General features: G+C 44.1%; 2 protein-coding genes across 2 annotated transcripts in view; one reads left to right on the plus strand and one right to left on the minus strand.

Moving 5' to 3' along the window:
• The first annotated feature begins 11 nt into the window (after positions 1-11).
• Positions 12-14,506, plus strand: si:dkey-110c1.10 (unconventional myosin-Vb). Its single transcript, XM_062395913.1, has 35 exons — positions 12-38; positions 668-778; positions 881-1,049; positions 1,858-2,002; positions 2,328-2,484; positions 2,593-2,736; positions 2,862-2,943; positions 3,040-3,147; positions 3,389-3,501; positions 3,631-3,899; positions 3,982-4,063; positions 4,331-4,471; positions 4,779-4,910; positions 5,383-5,466; positions 5,577-5,693; positions 5,778-5,875; positions 5,965-6,051; positions 6,799-7,119; positions 7,237-7,393; positions 7,526-7,765; positions 7,881-8,090; positions 8,691-8,784; positions 8,906-9,054; positions 9,166-9,375; positions 9,923-10,023; positions 10,136-10,241; positions 10,547-10,652; positions 10,940-11,065; positions 12,069-12,220; positions 12,491-12,580; positions 12,868-13,000; positions 13,087-13,384; positions 13,871-14,045; positions 14,156-14,236; positions 14,329-14,506. The coding sequence occupies exons 1-35, from the start codon at positions 12-14 to the stop codon at positions 14,488-14,490; spliced, it is 4,977 nt and encodes a 1,658-aa protein (XP_062251897.1). The 3' UTR covers positions 14,491-14,506.
• Positions 14,507-15,230: 724 nt separating this feature from the next.
• Positions 15,231-23,027, minus strand: part of unc13a (unc-13 homolog A (C. elegans)) — a 45,905-nt gene continuing 38,108 nt past the window's right edge. The window contains exons 39-41 of the mRNA XM_062395914.1: positions 19,779-19,871; positions 18,746-18,905; positions 15,231-18,272 (exon numbers count right to left, since the gene is read on the minus strand). Of these exons, the coding sequence (XP_062251898.1) occupies positions 17,984-18,272; positions 18,746-18,905; positions 19,779-19,871 (542 nt within the window). The 3' untranslated portion in view covers positions 15,231-17,983. The remainder of the gene's footprint in view (positions 18,273-18,745; positions 18,906-19,778; positions 19,872-23,027) is intronic.

Here is a 23,027-nt window from a genome sequence, read left to right on the forward strand (position 1 = left end):
AAGTAGTCGATATGGCAACACTGGAGCTTTACAGTAAGGTAAGACTGAACGTAATGGAGTGTGTCTCTTTCTTTTCTTAGCAGTTTTAAATGAATTCACCCTTCATCTTTTTATACATTAAAAACACAACCGATAATACGTAAGATGTGTATTTGTCAGTTCTTTTCCAGTTATGTATATTTCCATAGACTTTTAACCTAATGTCCAAACCATTACTTATCTTCATTTGTGTTCTTCAGCCAATAGTTGATAGATTTCCTGTGAAAAAATCTGCAAAAACGTTGCTATTTTTATTCTCATTTCTATGAACAATGGTCAATCTATAAATCTGTATTGATCAGAATGTCGGTTGAGGCTGACGTATTAGTTGGTGAATTAGACATGTTGGACGTAGATAATAACTAATCCATGCAGGCAATTTAGAGGAGGATGACTAGTGTTAATTTTTAACACTGTTTAGGAGGCTTTTATGCTGATGGTCACAAATCTGTGTGGGTGAGGCCAGGAAGTGTGACATGTACCTGAACAGTGTTGTAGAATGAAATAATAAAACAAATTCTCTCCAAGACTTAACGTTTTATAACATATGGCAAGTGTGTTTTCCATCTTTATTATTCAATGTGGTATTTTAATAGGTTATCATCACAATTGTCTGTTTCTTCCTCAGGGGGCTGGTGTGTGGATTCCTGATCCGGATGAAGTCTGGGTTTCAGCCCAACTCCTCCAGGACTATGTTCCTGGGGAGAATCATCTGCTGCTGCAGCTCTCTAATGGAAAGGTGACACACATGAACGCTGCAACATCCCTCCAATATTTTCACAAAATACTTACTGGGCTCCCTCCCCCAAAATAGACCTCTGACTTCCTTTCCCATTGACAGGAGATGCATTACCCTGTGGGCTCTTCTGCTGATCTCCCACTGTTGGGGAATCCCGACATACTGGAGGGGGAAAATGATCTCACGGCTCTCAGCTTCCTCCATGAGCCGGCTGTCCTGCACAACCTGCGGGTTCGATTCCTGGACTACAACAGCATCTACACGTACTGTGGTGAGCCTGGAACAGATGGAGGCAGAGGACAGCGGGAGATTGATGGAAATCTTAGGGATGATTTTCACAGTGGAAATGGGGACAATGTACCTGCAAGTGTTCCTGCACTGGCAAAATGCTAGAAACAGAAACAGGAAGCCAATATGTGCTTCTGTTTGAATAATCATAAACCTATAGATATGCACTACCCTATTATAATTACCATATTAACTGTAAAGATCATGATTGAACATGTAAGAAATATGTTCCACAGCTCACACTCCATTTTGAACTACTGCATTTGTCTAGTTGTGTCAAGAAAATTTACTTTTTAATAAGTATTTTATTGCCTCTGACGATGCAGTTTTTGACTACCCCACTTTTCGGCACTGACGGTCAAGTGTAAATATACATTGTACTTCTCTGTCCATTGTGTAGTATGTATAAGTCTTCTCAGTACAGATAGATATATTCTTTATTTGTCCCTGTAGGGAAATTGTTTTGCTGCAAAACAATTTGCTGCAAAAAATTTTTTGCTGCAATAATCACAGAGCATTTCCACACCAATATAAAAACATGAAGATATACCCAACACTTACCTTTGAATGGCACCTTTAAGCAGCTCTGCATTGACAGAGATTTGGTCCAGATTTCTTTCGTAGCCTGTGGAATAAAGGACATTTTGGATCTTTTTGCCATAGATTTAAATGAGGAGGCGAGAGGATTCCTCTCATCACCCACAATGATCCTTGCCCCATTTGCGACTATCTCTGTTTATATATTCCTCTGTTTATATATTAACACACTCATGCTGATGCTCATGTTTCAGGTATCGTTTTAGTGGCCATCAATCCCTATGACCAGCTACACATCTACGGAGAGGAGGTGATCGATGCTTACAGTGGCCAGGACATGGCCGACATCGAACCTCACATCTTTTCAGTGGCAGAGGAGGCCTACCGCACCATGACCAGGTCAGACCTCAAAGATCAGAGTCCATGGGACTTTAAAGAGATAGTTCCCCCAAGAGGTAAAATGCACTCTTTATCTACTCGCCGCCATGTTGATGGACGGGTGGGTGAAGTGTTTGAGTCCACAAAACACTTAGGAAACGTCAGGGCTTACAGCACAGTGTTTTATCTCTTGTTTTTATTACAATTGAAGATTCAGTCACCATCCCTTTAATTGAGTGTTTGTTGGTCTTTTGCAGGTGGGATGTTAAACTGTCATAAACTCTATCACTAATAGTGATAAACCTGCAGATATGAGCATGTATGAGATGTATAAATATGTTGGTAGGGAGGAGAAAAACCAGTCGATCATCATCAGTGGGGAGTCGGGATCAGGAAAAACTGTCTCAGCCAAATTCACCATGAGATACTTTGCTGTGGTCGGAGGAGCAGCCCAGCAGACCAGTGTGGAGGAGAGAGTCTTGGCTTCTAACCCCATCATGGAGGTGAGGAGGGACTTTTGTCCCTTACTCTTAGTCACAGTATGGGATGTCATATAAAGATATAAAATAAGCAAATAAAAAAAAACAAATCATTTGTGTAATTACCCACAGTCCATTGGGAATGCTAAAACCACTCGAAATGACAACAGCAGTCGTTTTGGGAAATACATCGAGATCGGCTTTGGTAGAAAGGGCGACATCATTGGTGCTAAAATGAGGACGTATCTACTGGAGAAGTCACGGGTCGTCTTCCAGGTAACTCTGACTCACCTGGCTGGGACAGACAGACCATTTATGTTTATTTTTTTAACATATATATTGTTAAAAGCTGCTATTTGTGCTTTTTGTGACAAATAATCTGATATTTGTTTGTATGGAAGGCTTCTTCAGAGAGGAACTACCACATCTTCTACCAGCTGTGTGCCTCCAGAGAGCTGCCTGAAATGAGATCCCTCAAACTGGGTGAGACTGAATCACAGGCAACTCTTTAAACCACATAGTGGCGTGATGTCACCTGCAGCCCGAGAGCGATGAGGGTAAATTTCCTTCCTTTCCCAGATGCACCCGAGAATTTCCGCTACACCAATCAGGGAGGAGAGATGCAAATTCCTGGTGCTGATGATGTGTCAGACCTGGAGCGCACTCGCCATGCTTTCACCATCCTGGGTACGGAGTATTACAATTCACACTTTGCACATTTTCACTCAATCACCCAATCAATCAATCGATCAGACTTTATTTATAAATCTCACACAAACAAAATGTTACACATGAACTCCTCCCTCAAGTACGCACACACACACACACACACACACACACACACACACACACACACACACACACACACATACCGTCCTAAGTTATGAAGATCTAACAAAACAGCTCGGTGTATTTAAAAAAATTGCAGGTGTTCAGCCTGACCAGCAGATGGAGCTCTTCAGGATCCTCTCAGCTATTCTACACCTTGGAAATGCCAAGATCCAAGCCAGTGGGAGAAGTTCTGATAAGAGTTATATTGATGTAAATAATATACTACTTTTGTACTCACGCCCACAAGGCTTCAGTTATTCTTTAACACATATGTGCTTCATATATCTGTCACTAAGTGCATCACTGTAGCAGTTGAACCTCTCTCTGTATCTCTTCCAGGCAGGTGACCGGTCACTGGCCATCTTCTCCCAGCTACTTGGAGTTGAGGGACCTCAGATGGCTCACTGGCTGTGTCATCGCAGGCTGGCTGTAGGGGGAGAGATGCTGGTCAAGCCGAGGTCAGGGCAGCAGGCCGCAGAGGCCAGAGATGCTCTGGCTAAACACATCTACGGCCAGTTGTTCACATGGACCGTCCAGAGACTGAACTCTGCCCTGCGCTCCCAGAGGGGACAGACCAGATCATTCATAGGGGTACTGGATATCTATGGGTGAGTGATCTGGCTTGGTGGCATTAAGTACAAAATCACATTTAGTACGTAGTTGAATTGACGAGTCTTTGTCTCGGAGCAGGTTTGAGACCTTTGATCGGAACAGTTTTGAGCAGTTCTGTATAAACTATGCAAACGAGAAGCTCCAGCAGCAGTTTAACAGGGTAAGTCACTGACTGAGGTTTTTTGTTCAGCCTGTCACTTTCTTACTCCTACACTGTTTAATTCGTCAGACACAGATATGCAGAAACTTGTCTCAGTGTAAATCCTGTCTTCAGTTCTTCAGGTTAATGCACTCGCAATACATGCTTCTTATTCGTTCTTTATTAATCTTTTGCAAAGACAATTCAAAAGTTGCTGCATTTCTTTCTCAATCACTGTCAGTGTTTGATATTTTTCTGTTTTCTAAGAGCTGATGTGTTTCCCTGCAGCACGTGTTCCACTTGGAGCAGGAGGAGTATGTCCGGGAGGAGCTGGCCTGGAGCAAGATTGAATTCAGTGACAATCAGCAGTGCATCAACCTCGTCGAGGGACAACTGGGCCTGTTCGATCTGTTGGATGAGGAGTGCAGGGTCAGACACGCCCACTCTCTCTCCTTCTCTCTCTCTCTCTTGCCCTCTGTCTTAGTTACCTCCGTCAAGGGGGGCTATGTTTTCGGCTGTGTTAGATAGCAGGGTTATGCAAAAACTACTGGTCTGATTATTATGAAAGATAGTGGTCAGGAGAGAACCCGTGCAGTTTTGATGATATCAGGATCAGGGGGTCATCCAGGTCATCCAATTTTTATTTCCACTTTCTTTAACATTGTGAGGGTGTTTTGTTTGACATTTTCACAAATTCCCTGTAATCTCTGTGAAAATAGTCTGTGTTTGTGATCAGATGCCTAAAGGCTCAGACGAGAGCTGGGTGCGGAAGCTGTACGACCAACACCTGACCAGCAAGCCCCACCCTCACTTCCAGAAACCTCGCATGTCAAACAGCGCCTTCATCGTTCTGCACTTTGCCGACCTGGTGAGTGACGAAGGTCGAAACTCCTCACGCAATTCAGTTCCTGTTAGTTCAAGCTCATGAGAAAATTAATAGGTAAATGAGAAACACAACGGTATTATAGGAAACACAAAAGCAAATATTAAGTTACAGCACAAAATAAGAAGTTACAACAGCAAATAAGAAAACAAAAAGGCAAATAAAAAAACTCCAAGTAAAGGGAAAAAATATATAAATATGAGAAACATAACAGAAAAAAACTAAAAACACAACAACAAATCATAACACAAGTAGAACGTGTGCAGATCTAATCATAGTGGATATAGCAGTTAGAAGTTCATGTTGTGTTGATTTGTTCTTCAGGGCCACCATAATAACTGGATGAGAACTGTAGTGAATCAACATTCATCGCTGTCCCTTATTGAGGATGAAGCTGTCGTCATGACTGTGAAAGTGATTTGTGTTTCTCTGCTGTGTTTGTATCATTTCCTTTCAGGTGCAGTATGAATGTGAAGGATTTTTAAACAAGAATCGAGACACAGTCTATGAGGAGCTGGTCAATATCATGAAAGCGAGTCAGGTAGATATATGCTAATGTGACAAATTTCATTACTATATATTTTTTGCATGTGACTAGTGAATCCATAACCCGTGTGTGTGTGTGTGTGTGTGTGTTGATGTGTGTGTCAGTCTGAGCTTGTGGCCGAGTTGTTTCAGCAGCAGGAGAACGTGTCCTCTGTGGCCAATGGGAGTGTTCGCTCAGGAAAAAGATCACCCAGAGAGCACAGGCTGACTGTGGGCTTCCAGGTGAGCTGCTTTTCAGTCACTGATGCTTCCCTCCATTTCCTACTGCAGACGGTTAACAGTGAGTCTGTTGTTTGTGCCTGTCAGTTCCGTCAGTCCCTACAGATGCTGATGGACACCCTCAACAGCACCACCCCTCACTACGTCCGCTGCATCAAACCCAACGACCTCAAAGAGCCGTTCATGTAAGTCTCACACTTGTGACTGTTTGCAGTATTTTGTGTTAAAGATGTGGAAACACACTAAATGACACACAACATCTTCTCTGTGTTAGGTTTGACCCCAAGAGGACAGTGCAACAGCTGAGAGCCTGTGGGGTGCTGGAGACCATTCGTATCAGTGCTGCAGGTTTTCCATCCAGGTAGTGAGGACTTCATCACACATTCAAAGCTCTCATCCAGAACTGAGCCTTTAAATCACATTACGAATGAAATAAAATAGACACCAGAGGAACAGAGGTTTTGTAAGTTTTGTTTATAAAATAAACTATTAGATGTCGTTTTTATCTTACAAGCACCAGGTTTCGCTTTGTGAGAGTTCGGTATCGACCTGACGTGATCTTGTTATTCACAGGTCTGTGCTTACCAAACATGACAAGGCTTTTTCTGTTGGAAACACATCACCTATTGAGATCAGACAGGCAGCCTCCTTAGATGAAATGCTGCTCATTGAATTTATATATTTTATATAGTTTACGTTTTTTCCCCTTTTCTGTTTGTTGGTTGTTTTGTTTGTTTGTTAGCAAGATTACACAAAAACAACTGAAAGACCTTCCATGAAAGTTGATTGAAAGTTGTGGTCAAGGAAGAACCTGTTACATTTTAAGGCAGATTCAGATTAGAGGGCAGTTGCACTTTCGTTAACATGTGAGATCGGGCATTTTTCATGATAAAAAATATGATCTCAAGTTTAGATAATCCATTTTTCCTCAATTAAATCGCTCCCATGTGAAATCAACACAGTCCCTGGGAAACACACTAGGGTCACTGATATGTAGGAGAAGAAAGTTGTTTAACTGCTTTATTAGTGGACTGTATATTATCAACTTTGAATGCAGGCACATTATGAAAGAAAAGCACATACTTCTGAACTAAACCCTGGTTTCCAGATGGACGTACGAGGAATTCTTCAGCAGGTACCGCGTTCTTCTTCGAGGGCCTCAGAGTCTGGAGCAGGCGCAGGCCTCGTGTCGACGGACTCTGCCTCAGATCATCTCAGACCCGGACCAGTACTGCTTCGGAAAGACCAAGGTCTTTTTCAGGGCCGGTCAGGTGGCTCTCCTGGAGAGGCTGAGGGCCGAGAGGCTGCGTGAGGCTGCTGTGGTCATCCAGAGCCGGGTCAGAGGATGGCTGTCACGGATCAGATTCACCAGGGTCCTCTGGGCCACTGTCACCATACAGAGATACAGCAGAGGAGCTCTGGCCAGACGGTGAGGAGAGGAGAAACTATATCTATATCCAAGATGTTGTTTTTCTCTGGATCACACACATGTTCTTCCTCAAAACTTATCTAAGTAGTATTTGCCTCTTTGTCACATTGGTGACAGACTGGCCCTGACCCTGCGCTACACCAAGGCTGCCTTAGTGATCCAGAAGATGTACCGCATGGTGGTGGTCCGACAGCTGTTCCTCATGATCCGCCAAGCCACTGTCACCATCCAGGCCTTCACCAGGGGCACACTGGCACGCCGCACATACAGACGGGTCAGAACAAACCTCCTCTTGTCCATCTGCGCTGTGTTTTTATACTCTCTTATTTAGATCTTTGGAAAGGAGCAAGCTTCAGGGATATAACCTGAACTGATGAAACACTTGGACTCTATTCTCTCTCCTCAGTTGGTTGCAGAACGTGCCACTGTGATGCTTCAGGCGAGAGTGCGTGGGTGGTTGGCGAGGCGGGCGTACAGGCGAGTGCGTGCGGCGGTGGTGTTCATGCAGTGCTGCGTGCGCCGCAGGGCTGCCAGGAGAAGGCTGCTGAAACTGAAGACCGAGGCCCGCTCTGTGGAGAAGTACCGAGAGCTCAACACGGGCATGGAGGTCAAATTGATGCAGCTGCAGCTACGAGCCGACCAGGAGGTGGGCTAAGGGTTTCAGGGCGGGCGTGAGCCACTGATGGGATCCATTTGAGCTCTAAAACGTCTGCATGGAGAAGTGATTTCATATTCATATGATATTGTTTGTATGTGTCCAGGCCAGAGAGAGGGCTGCTCTGAAAGAGACCCTGCATGCAGAGCGAGAGGCTGCCACTGCTGAGCTGGAGGCTCTGAGGCTGATCATACAGAGACTGGAGAGCCAGATACACGAGAGGCCTCCACCCTGCTCAGACATCAGTGAGAAGAAGGAAGAGAAGAGGAGGAGAGCCGTGGACAAAGCTGCTCAGGAGATCCTGCAGCTCACACAAGTAGGCCAGAGAGTGACAGTAAACATCTCGAACAACAGTGGTGATACTACGCCAGTAAAAGTACCAATAGACAAAATGTTCTCAAGTTGTTCTACTTCAGGATAAGAGTAAGTTAGTACTTGCTTTTAAATGGACCTATAGTATTGAAAGTAAAAGTCTTTAGTGAGTGTCTCCTATTCCCTAATGCAGCAGTCTACTATATCATTATGACTCGAGCTTTTCTTAATGGGGTTTTACGAGCAGTGATGCTGCCGCTGCAGGAGGCGTGGCCTAATGTTCTGTTCCCGCTCTGATAAGATCGATGATCGCTTTACCTTAATGATTAATTTCAATATATAACAACATTGTGAACATGTAATACAGTGCATTATGAAATGTATTGGAAGGTTCAGATATTTGCTGATATAAGAAGTGGAGTGAAAGTGAAAAGTACCTGAAAATAAATCTCTCTCATTAAAGATGCATGAAAAAGTAAGTAGAAAATTAAATGTACTTCTCTGCATCCCACCACTGTCTGACAATTAATATTTTACCTTTCTTATTTTCTATTGAACAATTCAGGTTTTAATCACTGATTGTCTTTCTTTCAAATTTTTTAAGGAGTTGCAAACGCTGCAGAGAGAAAAAGATGATTTTAGCAAAGAGAGAGAAGAACTCTCTGCTCGCTTACTTGAACAAGAAAAAGCTAAAGAAGGTGAGTTACTTCACTGCTTCATACCCTCTCTCTCCGTCTTTTCTCCTCACACTGTTTCCCGTATTCTTCCTCCTCTTGTGTGTTTGTGTGTGTGTGTGTGTCTGTGTGTGCGCGTGCGCAGAGTGTGTCCATCAGGCTGTGTCCCAGGCGAGTGCGGCTCTGAGGGTGGAGCTGGATGAAGAGAGGAGAAAGTACCAGGGCCTCCTGAGAGAGTTCACCCGACTGGAGCAGAGATACGATAACCTCCGAGAGATGAGTCTGCTCACTGAGGTTCATAAACACAATGAGACACACACTGAAAGAACTCCACACTAACACAGGTTGGGTGTTAAACTCCATCTTGGTTGCTGAGCGTGTGTTTATTTTTCCTCCTCATGACAGCGCACCAGTGGCCTCAGGAGGACCGACTCCACCCAGAGTCAGACGTTTGAGCCTCCCTCACCCACCCAACTGTCACCCCAGTCCCTCACCCCTCTCCCCCTGTCACCCTGCCCAATTGCCTTCCCCTCTCCTGAGGAGGTGCGCAGGGTCAGCGTGACGTCTCCCTGCTGGGAGAGGACACTCTCTGTGTGTAGCTCAGAAACAACAATGGTGAGAGGATGTAGAAGTCAAAGAGGGACGTCCCAAAATGATATTTGTTGAGTTATTTTGTCTTATATCAAATTTTCCCGTTGTCTTTGCTTGAGCTCGACCAATGTATCAGTCCTGCACACTGTCTTACCTACTTTCTCTGATTTCTTTGTAACATTTGGTGATAGAAATTCATAGGCAAAGAGTGTTCTTCATAGATGTGCAAAGATTTATCTGCCAAAATGAGCCTTTGGCAGACATTTATGTATCTGCATACAGAATAAACAATGCAGTAAGTTTACATTTCACATTAAAAAAAAATCTTCGGGTTCGGGTTCTATATATTTGGTTGTATTTCTAATCTGAAGTTCATGGTTGAACTGTAAAACTTATCAAGCCATAAACACATTTCTCTGTCCTCAGGGTTTGATGACAAAATCGTATTCCTCATTGCAAATTATTTTAAATATGTAGATCAGTAATTATCCCTAACATTGGTATAACATTGGCCTAAAAAATCAGTTGGATATTATCTCTTTTCTCACTGTGTTCTTGTTTGCTCTGACAGGACTCGTTGATGGAGAAGATGGATGTGGCCAAAGACCCGGCGGTGAAGATGAGAGGAGAGGACCTGGCACACGCCTACGACGCCGTACGAGTGGCCAACAAGTCCGTCAGTCGTCTGTCACCACTGACTCATCCCTGTGGTTTTTAGGCTGTGATTTATATGTGGTGGATAAACTCGGTCCTCTTGTTTCATCTCGCCCTCTGTGGGTGTCAGGTTCCTGGAGAGTCAGCTGCGTAACCAGCGCAGTCAGTGGGAGGAGGAGCTGGAGGCTCTGAGGCACCGAGCATCCTCTGCTTCTTCCTCTGCATCACAGCCACAGGTATGGAGGTGGCCATCTGTGGTGCATGAAGAACTCTGTTGAAAGATTATGTATAAACTGAGTCCTGATTGGTTTTCGCTCTCATGCTCCCACCCTTACCTCCTTCTTTTATCTCCCATTTCTTTCTTACATAACCAGTCAACAATGTAAGAGTCAGTGTATTGTGGAGTGCAGCTGCCCTCACAATCCGCTGCTGGCGATGCTGTTTTAGCTTTTTGTCTGTTGGACTCGTGTCGAGTCTCTTGGGTCGAGGGCGCTGGATAAAACCCCATATCCCACATGTGAGTGTGTGTTTGTGGTTGAAGGAGCTGCAGGAGCTGCTGGAGGCCAAAGAGCAAGAGTGTGTCAGATTGAGGAGCGAGCTGAAGGAGCTGAGAAGCACCGTGTCACTCAGACGACTCCTCACTCAAGGTGATGCCTCATTTCTACCATGAAAAAGTCTCCGATTTATTTATTGTTTAGTGATTCTTGTTTTAAAATCTTCAGAATAACTTATTCTTATATTAATTAGGAGTAAGAAGCGATATTCGGAGCATTACCTTATATTGCTCTTGAAAATAAGAATGCATGATGTGCTTTTCAGAAAGTAAATATATGAACTTAGAAATGATAAATTATCCACTTTTTAGTTTTTGTGTTTATCTTGGTATTTATTTTGACGGTGCTGGTTTTTCAGTTGTTTGCGTTTTTGTTTCCAGTTTTCCCGTCAGCTTTGACCACGGAGAGCTCGTCCTGTCCGCTCCAACCGAAGCCGGCAGCAGTCTCTGGTCTGCTGGAGTGTAGGAAGAGAGATGAAGCCAAGCTCATGAAGAACCTCATCACAGGTGAGACTGAGCCCCCGCCCACCTTCACCTTCAGCTACACATCTTTTTAAACTCCTTAACCAGAATATCAAAGGTGCATCAATGCTCTAAATGCTCACTTTATGTAAGAAAATGTTTTTTTCTCTGAAATGTTGAATGCTCTGTTACCCGTGACATCTGCAGCACTTCTCTCCGTTCTGAGATCCCCTCACTTGTGATCATCTGAGGTTTTTGCATTTTCCCCTTTTTATTCTATTTATCGTGTTAGTACTTGTTCACTCTAGTCAGGGGTTCTTAGCAGAGGATGTCGCACCTTGTGCAGACTGTTAAGCGCTATGAGCTAAATTTGGATGTTTTATAAAAATAAAACGAGATGTAAGGTGTCAATTCATTTTCATCTCAGTTTGATCTCAGTAACCTTAGGAGTGTCATTCACACTCATTTGGCTTTTCACTTTATGTCAGAGATTGCCTCCAGCCCTCTGTGATTCTTATAATAATAAGTGGTATTGGTTGGAGGTAGAGTGGATCATCCACTTACCAGAATGTCTGCCGGTTCGATCCCAGTCTCCCCCATCCCAACTGCCTAAGTGTCCTTGGGCATGATACTGAGTGTGTGTGATAGAGAGCTGCGAGTGGTCATCAGGACTAGAAAAGTATAAATCGACTATTTACCATTTATAGATAATGAATGAGACATTTTACAAAGTAATGTTTGGCTGCACTCCTACCTTTTAGACCCTTGATTCAGATGAACTTGTTCCATCAGCCTCAGTGACTTGATTTGCCCTCAGATGAGTGTCAATACGTTTTTGTCTACACGTGTGATTCAAATATAAACACATGAACTTGTGCAGACACTCTACATTAGACTGAATTCCGGTCCTGTATGTGATGGTCCGACCACATCAAGGTCCCACAGCTATGAAGTGTTGCTGTACTTGATTCACAAGAACAAGCTCACGTCTGACAGGTATGACCTGACCGTGTTCACTGTGCTGTTCTCTCTCGTCTGTGACGTCCAGACATCCGTGCGGACACCGCCCTGTCCCTGCCTCCCGGTCTCCCTGCCATCGTGCTCTCCCTGTGTGTCCGCCAGGCCGACTGCAGCGGGGACCAGACTCACGCTCGCTCGCTCTCTAGCGCTGCTGTCACTGCTGTGAAGGCAGCTCTGAAGGTAACCTGAGCTCTGAACCTGCTCACTGCACCAGATGGTTGAGGAGTAATGTGTGAGGACAGTTCATGTCACGTCAGGTAGATTGTCACTCACGGAGAGGAAGGCACAGATAACTTTGAAACTCTTTCCTGCGATCGCCGACGATAGTTTTGTCTTGTGAGTCGAACTGCAACAATCTGGTTACTATGGAGAAACTAAACCACAGCAAAACCCAGTATACAGTTTATTTCCATGTGACAACGTAACTTCTTCTCTCCTCTGTCCCTGCAGAAACATAACAACAATATAGACATGACAGCTCTGTGGCTGAAGAACGTTTGTGTGTTGCACGACCTGCTGACCCAGCACTCCCCAAAACAGGCATGAGGAGCATCCATTTTTTTATTTTATTTATTTGTTGTTTATTTATAACTTATACTTCAATGTGTGATTATGATGTGTATTTAAAATGTATACTTTTTTTTATCTGCCTTCTGTATTTGTAATCCTGTAAAGGTGTCATTTACACTTGAATATGTCACTTTCTAATATAAGTGTTAAAAAACCGTTATTTAATCACTGATTATTTTTCTTGATTGGATAAGTAACGGTCTCACAGAGAAATTCCCAATATATTTTACAATGTGAATGTATTTGTTACTTTTCAGACCCTTGATTCAGCTGAGCTGGCTCCGCTGACGAGTGACCTGAGCGACCTGATTCACGCCCTGAGCGACCTCTGCATCCAGGCCTATCAGCAGCTCCTCTCCATCACTGAGACACGCCTGCAGAGCATCATAGGTACCACTACACGCTGAGGATGATCCCCATGCTAGTGCCTCAGCTTCTCCCGTTCACTCACGTGCTGCTAATCTCGTCTCCCTCAGTCCCCGCCATGCTGGAGTCTGAGACCATCCCTGGTCTCTCTGGCTCAGCTGTGAAGTTGGGAGCGTCCAGGAAGCGTGCCGGCTCGGACCCCAGGACTGCAGCAGGTGTTGCTCCCACCATAGCGTCGGTGCTGAGGGAGCTGGGAGCCCTTCACGCTGCCATGACCCATCAGGCTCTGCCCGCACCGCTGATGGAACAGGCCTTTCACCAGCTCACCTACCTCATCTCTGCCTCCGCTCTGAACAGCCTGCTGCTGCGCAAGGACGTATGCTGCTGGAATCGGGGCATGCAAATACGGTATCAATTCACACACATATACTGTACATACATATAGAACATTTCCCCATATGACAACTGCAACTTTATTTGGAAGTTGTATTTTTGAAGGTGTTAAATACACTGAGCTTTCCCATTATTTATTGTGATTCATAAATAATTTTTCAATCACCACAAAACTTACTATATCTTGACATCTATTATACACTGTATATACATACTGCAACGACTGAATAATCATGGATAGATACTGCCCTTAATTCATATACTGTCTCAGGCTATTACTCTAAAACAACATCAATTACTTTTTAGATTTGATGATATCTTCCAATGCTAAAGGATTTAAACTCATGTTTTCAGAGTCTAGTTTATGTCCATTAACCACCTAAATTTCCACATTCAAAACCGTCACGTGTGAAAAGCTGGTACCAATGAGTGTCAACATGTGTGATTGAAAATGACTGAAACGCTGAAATAATGGATTATTGTCTTCCTCTCGACATGCAGCTACAATGTGAGCCTGTTGGAGGAGTGGCTGCGTAGCCGTAATCTGCAGGCAGGGGGCGCTGTGGCCACGCTGGAGCCTCTGATCCAGGCAGTTCAGCTTCTGCAGACTGGGAAGAAAACTGAGGCGGAGGCACAGGCCCTAGTTCAGACCTGCAGTGCACTGTCCAGCCAGCAGGTGGGGCTCTCTGTCATCTGCTATCAAGAGAAAAATAAATGTTTTGGTTTGTGTCTTATACAAATCATTTTTGTCTTACTGTTTGCCGGTGTCTTATCTTTGTTGTGCAGATAGTGAAGATTCTGACCCTCTACACTCCTCACAGTGACCTTGAAGAAAGAGTCTCACTGAATTTCATCCGTACTGTCCAGGTGCAGTTCACATTTACAGCTGTCACATCTTTGATTATCATTTTAGAGTTATGCGTCTAATGCCAGTCTTCTTTATCTTCTCTCGCCTACAGGGGCTTCTGAAAGGCCGCTCTGAGTCGCAGCCTCCTCAGCTCTTACTGGACGTGAGGCGAGTGTTTCCTGTCACTTTCCTCCACTCGCCCCCCACCGGGCTCCATGCTGAGCAGTTAGTCATCCCAGACACCCTCAAGATTTCCTTTCTACGCAGAGTCTAGGAAACAGGGGTCTGGCCTCTTGGGTTCAGTGTCACTGCCTACGTATTGGATTTAGTGAAATTAAATCACTTTTAACACGGTGTGAGTTGAATTTAATTCTTTTTCCATTTATCTATCCAGGGACCTAAATTTGTTCGATGAACCAGTGAATCATCAGTGGATTAGTGTGTGTATGCTACACAGGGTCAGTCGTCACTTCAGCTAATTTACTGGTGTTTAATATGGCATGAATGCTAATGAAGAAGGAATATAAAGTTTATTTTAATGGATAAATTCCAAATTAGGCATTTATATATTCAGAAATGTAAAAGTAGAACTAAAGCTTAACAAACAAGCACTGACCTGAAGCTTTTTTCTCCATCTTTTATTGGAAGCAGGAACACAGTGGGACATCAGCCCCAATCAACCCCCAATAAGAACAACCAGAATATAAAAAAAAAAATTAGAAACATCCCGTGTATAAAAAAAATTCCCATGCGAGTACTTTGTACCACTAAACATCATCAGTAATACATATTTATATATTCACAACCATTTGAAAAATATAAAACAAGAAGGAAATATTACAAAATAAAGGAGACAACGATTGGCAATTAACATCAAATAATTAATGCGTGCTGGCACAATAATATTTTTTTTCCTTTTTGTTTTATTGTTCCTATCATGCACCATTTCTGGAAGTACAGGAACCAGCATGGCGGCGCAGGTGCCCTTCGGTGTGGCCGCGGCCCGCTGCACAGAACAGAACAGATCATGCATGTCTGTCGACTTTGTGTCTGTGCTTTTTGTTGTGCTTTTACATTTATACTCCATTAACATCTCTGTGTCTCATGCCAGCCTGGTTACACCCAAACCTCCTCCTCTAAAATATCATTGTCAACAGCAATAAATAAAGATTTATTTTCGTGGCAATTACTGCGTTGTGACGGTTGTTTACCTGTTATGTAAAGTTCTTAAAAGAATGTGCAGATGTTCCCTTCGAGGAAAAGACTTTGTACACACCAACATTCTTTAGATTCAGTTCCTCACTTCTTCCTTCTTGCAGCAGCTTAACAAGCTCATTGTTAGATTCGTACATATTGTTTCATCATCATATCCTGTGTGTACGCACTCTTAATATAACTCTTAATAACAGCTACATTTCCTGAATGGGCACCTTCTCTCACGCACGCACGCAATCCAGCAAGCACTCACACTCACACACACACACACACACACACACACACACACACACACACACACACACACATCATTTCCCAACTGCCCATTCACCCAGAGTAAAATTCTACAAAAGAGCATCAAACTTCACTTCACATAGTCTGACGTGTGTCCGGGCCATCTGAGCTATTTACACTGTGCAACACCAACACCAACATCAATCTCTGTCTGTTCCAGAATATTCTAATCTGCACTGAGATGCTGTACAAACAAGTCTCAGCTCTGATCAGCTCGAATACACCCGCGTGATCCGGCCTGTTACAATATAGACGGCGTTAACAACGTATCAGACAAACGCTTGTGCTGATAAAATCTGAATAATAATCCACAATGTAAACATTATAAGAGCTTTTCATAAATGACTCATCTACATAGATTTTAACTATAGATTCAAATGCATAGAGTTCAGTTCTTACACCTTGTTCAAAAAAGAAGGGGGTCTTTAAAATGATTCATTTATCGTCAAGTGGGAGAGGCCCTCGTCAGGGGCGCTGTAACAAAGAGGCAGGAAGAGAACAACTAAACATACAACCTGTGGTTTTAACTCGTTGACCCTGATCATCATTTCCTCATTCGGATGCTGTTTTTAAAATCACAACAAGCATGTAAACCCCAAACAGGCAACTAAATCAGTTCATGGGGCATTCACTGAAAATAGAAGTGACATGCTGGACAGTCAATGGCCATTTCACTACATTTATTTCCACATGACACTGATGTAAATTTATAAACAATCACTGAAGGACAAGCTCAGTATAAACATGTTGAAATAGGTGCGGCGACGACCTTGTGCTTCTAAAATCTCCATGCTTCTCTCTCCACTGATTAGAGCCACAGACCGAACTGTAGGCCCTCTTTAAGTGCAGGTACCAGACCCAGGTGTGGTGTGGATCTACAGCCCTTTAGCAGAGGTCGGACTTCTCCTTATCAGGGAATAGGGTTACAGCACCTGGGGTGGAATCATTAGGGAATGATGGGTAGTGAGATCATTAACGGTTTGTGCTCTCCCTGGGGCGCCGGTGCTGCTGTTTTCTAAAAAAAAGGTCTCAGGGAGCTTGTTTTTATCATCTGCTTACGTGCTGATTTTGATTTGGTAGAGTTCTCCATCCCTCACACACCCAGTTTGGGCCGTCTGGTTGTGGAATGCTTATAGTTACACAAAGAAGATGGAACAACCATCAGAAGACACAAGTTGTATAACCCCTAAAGTCAAATAATCTGGTCAAAATCCAGCCAGAACGTGAAGAAACCCCTCCTCTGTGTGACACGCTTTGTTTGTGATGGCTTTGTGATGATAACATCTGCAGGTAACAGGCAACACATGAGGTCGACATTAGAACATATTACCAACGCAGATCACACGTTCACACAGACGCACACACACACACACACACACGCACACTCTGATGAATCACAGTGCCGGCAGATGTGTTTTCATCAGATTCGTCTCTCTATACAGTCGCTGTATTGATGACGCACAAACCATATGTACGAGGGTCAACGGGACAGAAGGCATTGAGGGTGTCAGGCAGTGTGCTCTGTTAGAGGGTCGATGGACAGAAAGACAGACGAGGACTATTTCTCAAGTGGCACACGTCCATTGAATATCCCCTTATAACTACTATACATTAGGTCCTTCATATAATATTCTATATTTATAGTGATATTCAAATATGAATATAACTAGGAAGAAAGCTGTAAACAAAAATAAATAGTGCTTTGTTCCCCTCCATGATATCTGGAATGTTTGAGGCAGTGCAGCCATTGTCGTTGTTGTTAATGGGTCAGTTGGTCCCATTGTGCTTAGGGCTGGTCTCGGGATGTTTCAGCGTTTATCTCTTGGCACTTCTCCCTTCTCTGAGCGGGCGCAGGCCGGGGAGGGAGGAGAGGAACAGGAAGTGGGCATGTGTGGGCGGGTGGCCATGCCATTGGTTATGGAACAGCATGACTCACCTATATAGATAGAAAGTATATATATGCTCTAGGATTAAAGTGTATGTGCTGTTTGCTATCTGTGACAATGAAGACACTGGGGCTTTTTTTTTTTGTGTGTGCAGAAAATAAAAGTGATGCTTTGCTCAGCACTACGTGTTTCCCACTGAAATGAATGTATTTAGCACTGGGTGTGTGGTGACTGCCTTATCTGTGTTTTTACAACACTGGATCTTCAGGGCAGTGGCTAGCAGTGGCTCGCGAGAGAGCTCCAGGGCAGTAGGTAGCGACATCTGATTCAGGTTCCAAACAGTCTTTTTTTTTAAATTTCTTTTTCTGTGTCTTAGCTGCGGCCCTCCTCTGGAGAGCGCTGGTCGGACTTGAGCTTGACGAACTCCTTGGCCACGTCGTCGTTGTTGCGCTGGGAGAGGATGCGCAGCACGGTGAGGCCCGTCTCGTCCATGTGGATGCGTTTACCCAGCGGCAGCCAGCAGGCCACGCTGCCCTTGGAGGCCATGTCTTTCAGTTGCAAGACGGCCATTCCCACGGTGCGGTCTTCTCGGGCGAAGCAGTAGTCCTTCACACACACCTGCAGCTCGTAGCACTCGGGACCCACCTCGCTGCTCAGGGTGCTGCAGCGGAGGAGAGAGACAAGTCAAATACTGCATCTCCAAATCGTTGTCGTAAAACAGGAGCCTACCAGTCCCCTTATGAAACCACATTTTAAAATGATTTCTAGTTTCTAGTTACTAGTTGCACCCAATTGCAAAAGTACTTATTAATACCCTTAATGTGCCTGATTTCTTTCATCAAGACCAATGAATTATTCTCTTAATCTCAAAGAAGATGTTAAAAAAACCTCGCAATGATAAAGGAAAGAGAAATAAATCAAATATAAACCTGGTAAAGACCCCTGATCCGGACCCTTACCAAAATGAAGGGATTCTCCCTTGGGTCATGCACCACCACCCTTCCACACAATTTCTGTGTAATCGGTTGAGTAGGTTTTGAATAATCCCACCAACAACAAACAATCGTGGACGAAAAAAACAAACGTCCTCTGCAGAGGCAATTATTATCATCGTAACTGTCATCATCTACTCACAATGGGAAGGTTTCGTTGTATTTTGGAGCCCAGCTGTTGTTCTTTGACTTTGTGGCGTACTTCCTCTTCTTGTCGCTGAGGTGGGGGCCGATGATGTAGACCTCCACGAAGGGTCGGAAAATTCCCTGCGTCTGCCACCTCAGGTCATTGGCAGCCACGACTGAGGCAGGGGCCGAGGGAAAGGATGGGACAGTGTGGGAGAGCGAGTGAGACATTTGTGAGGAGAAAATGTGTGAAAATGTGATGAGAGAGGGAAGATTCAGAAGAACAAAATACTGGCTCTCCCTCAGGCCTCACATTCACTTTCCTGACAGGACAATAAATGTGGAATTTGATACTTGCAAAGGTCTTTATTTCTTTGAATGCTGGCTTCTATGCCTTTGTATTATCATGGTAATAATACACACGTTTAAATAACTTCCCAATTCCTCTTAGACCATGTTTCCATTTGACCCCTTCCTGTTCACCTGCTCCACTAAAGACTTAGATGTAAAATATGCAATCGGGTGAATATGTAATATCCTAAATTTAGACAAGCGTCTGTCAGAGGCAGGTGGAAATGACTGATAACCGGATTATTTTTTATCTTAAATGTGCAAAGTTTAAAACTAAACTAAAAAAGATCTAGTTTGATGATGTCATGAAGCAGCGTGGGATCATGGGTGTTGTCGGCCGCACCACCGTCGCTGATGAAAATGACGAATCAAATCATGTTCACGAATAAGGTTGTGTATTCAAGTTCTATTCACGTTAATCAGCAAACGGCGATAAATAAACATGGTCCATTACCAGCGGAACAGTGGTAGGAAAAACAGCCGACTAGCTAACTGGCTAACATCTCTAATTGTCACGTATCGTTTGCCCCAGAAGTTATAGTAAGTAAATCTCCAGCTGAGCAAACACTGCCCAATGATGCATTTGAGAAGTTCTGGAAAAATCGACTCAGGACTGTCTTCGTCAAATGTTAATCAAAGTGTCCAGAATAAACGTTCAAGCTGATCCGTTTCTATTCCGAGTAAACATCCTCCTTTACCTTTCACTGTGACCTTGTGCTCTCCAGTGTTGGGATGAGTGAAGATCTCCACGTGGATGGACACCTCTCCCACAGCATCGTCCACCCCAGAGCCTAATAGTGCCGACAGTACACAGTTCATTAACACACTCACATTTGCACCCATGACCTATTTGAGCTCCTGTCACAGACCACACAGCAACACAAGCCACTGTGCCCTGACAGAAAACAAGGTAACAGACCAATTCCATTTCAATTTCCTCACATTGGAATGGAATCAGTTATAACCATGTGGATAGCAAAATATTTAAAAAATAAATATAAAAATAAACTGTTTATTTTTTTATTTTTTTATCACTGTGGAACAAGATCATTAAAAACAAGGCACAGTGATCTGTTGGTGTGAGTGTTGTGGTCTGGAAGTGGTCAATCAGACAAAGCTGCTATGAGTGGGCACAAGTGTTTTAAATTTAGTGTGCAGTTTGCATTGTGAGGCACCCTGAGACAGATTTAGTGGTTGAGAGACAATGTGGATCCAGTGAGGAGAGTAATGTGAGCCCACTCATAGATGCATAGTGTCTGTGTGGATGTAGAGAAGAAGAAGAGGTAGAAGAAAAGAGAGAGGGAGAGGGAAAAGAGAAAAGAGAAAAGAGAAAAGAGAAAAGAGAAAAGAGAAAAGGAATATGAGGAATAAAAGGAGGACGAAGAGGAGAAACAAGAAGATGAGTAAGAAGAAGGAGAGGAGGAAGATGAAGACAGTGAGAAGTGGTTAGTTCCCCTGACGTAGATCAGGTCGGGACATGCTCAGATGGACACACCCATTCCTTGGTACAGACGTTAATATGGTCGGGGGGGGGGGGGGGGGGGGGCAGTAAATGGGGAAGGAGCTAACAGGAGAGAGGAGTCGTTCAGCCTCTCAGAGCTGACAGTGAGTGATGGTACCAATAACATCCAGCTCACCTAATACAGCTGCACTGTGCGACAGGGCACGAGTCGTGAGGACTCAAATTGGATTCATTACATTACAGATTATTTGGCTAGGAATGCAGATGGATCTAGTCTGAGGTCCATCTTGAATAGTAACCCTGAAGGAAAACGATATATATTTGAGTTATTCCACGTCTGCACCCTCCATCCAAAATAGCTCAGCCCTGGACTCAGGGTCCTTGGACATCGACTTCTAGCTGCTGTCACTGTTTCAAGGAGAAGAGGACCAGGAGCTCCAACTCCTTTGTCTGGTGGTCAGATCTCAGTGTCTTGGTGTGGTATTGTCGTGGTTAACTTCCACACACAACTCCAGAAGGATACACTGACAGATGGACATTAACTCTAAATGTTTTAATTAGCGACATTCTGTCACCGGTATCTTTGTGGAGACGACCAACAGCCCATGTGTGTGTGTGCGTGTGTGTGTGTTTTCAACCAGCCGCCTTCTAAACAAGGTGTCTCTGCGAGTGAGACAGCAGAATGTTCCTGGCACGCAGCCCTCTCCAGCTCCCTGGAGAGCATTATGGGATTGTTGGTTTCGCTGCCAGCGGGACTAAAGAGAGCAGCACTCATCCATCTGGCCTTGTCTACACTGTGGAGGACGTCCATCCAAGAGGAAAAAGAAAACTTTGCTGGCCGGGGAGACAGGGAGATGCTGCCAGGGAGGCGAAGGCTTTGCTTCTTAAACAAACACACCAATCACAGGCGCTTGCTGTAAACCACACTGCAAATCTTAATCAGAATAAATGTGATGGGCATGTGGCTTTTTACGGATTAGATGGCAATCTGATTGATTGGTTGGATGTAACGCCTAATACACAAGAGTCGATAGAAATGGAAGCAAAGAAACTCTAATGTTAATGTTTCTTCCCAAAACCGGAGACATCTCTTTCAGAGTAAAGGATTAAAATTGCACTGTTTGTTCTAGACTGATAAATAAACAGCTGCTCATGCTTACATAAGGCTAGCTTTAAATCTTAAATTTAAGCTTTGCATGTCAAAATTATAATATATGAGGATAAAGTAATTATTTTACAGGTCATTGTTTTTTAATTAGCTGAATGGATACAGTTCTGCATTGTCCTGCGTGTGTGTGCGAAATAGTCAATTGTTTTGATACAAATAGGAAGTGACAGAACTCAAACCACATGACCTGAGGGACTGCTTCTGATTGGCTCAGCCGATGGAGGGAAGGGGTGGGGTTGAGTCGAACACCCTTTTCTCATCACTGCTGGAGGGTGGGCAGCGCAGCACGTGGGAGCTCTGTGTGTGTGTGTGTTTGTGTTTCTCTGTGTGTGTTTGTGTGTGATGATACAGCAGGCAGGGACAGGGAGCCCTCCCAGACAAACTGAGCCAACAGTCATCATCAGCCCCATAATCTCCTCTTCATCAATGCCTTTCACTTCAAACACAGTGGGAGGGGCAGTAACGTGGGGAGGGGGCGGGAGTCTCATCCCTGTCCTCCACACTGGAGACAGATAATACACTGAACCTCTGCTTCAGCAACCTTGAGGATAGTCCCGCTCTGTCACATGGCTTTTCCCGGTGACACGCTCTCAACATACACACACACACGCACGCTTGGCCCTCGGGCCACTGACGGTGACATCATGCTGTATCAGGATTCCTCCACTTTAATGCATTTCTGTTCTTTTCCTCTGATGTCCGCTCATCATGCTTCAGTGTCTGCTCATACATACAGTCTGTGGCGTATGTATTCAGTGCAGCTCCATACATACAGACATCAGTGTGTATATAACATGCATGAATGCATAAAGTCTCCATTCTTATTGTTGTGCTGGGCATGTGTGTGTTTACAGAGATAGAGCGAGGAAGAGAGGAATTAGTATGTTGCATCTGTGCAATGCATTTGTCTGCTGTGATGAGTTTGAGCAGGCAGGGGGGCGTTTCAGGATGCACATGGGGAGGGAGGTGGAGGGTGGAGGGAGTTGGGATTTGGGATTTGGTCTGGAGACTTTTCTGGTTGTCCTGCGTGTCTCAGGCCCTGAGCCTGAGTGTCACATACCCTTTTCTGGGTAAACATCCTCACTAGTGGTGAACCTCACCCCCTTCCCGCCGAACACTGTCCCACAGATGGGGCAGAGGGAGGAGTGAACAGAGAAAGCAGAGACACGTAGAAGATGAGGTTTACAGAGGAGAAAACAGACCAACATGAATAAGTCTTTTGTCGAATGCGTTATGTCATTTAGTTGAAATTACTAAATCAAAATAGGATGATCAAATTTGACTAATGTGAATTTACTCATTAAGGTAAGTCAAATT

This window comes from Platichthys flesus, chromosome 9, assembly GCF_949316205.1.
Source record: "Platichthys flesus chromosome 9, fPlaFle2.1, whole genome shotgun sequence".
In the NCBI taxonomy this organism is placed as follows: Eukaryota; Metazoa; Chordata; class Actinopteri; order Pleuronectiformes; family Pleuronectidae; genus Platichthys; species Platichthys flesus.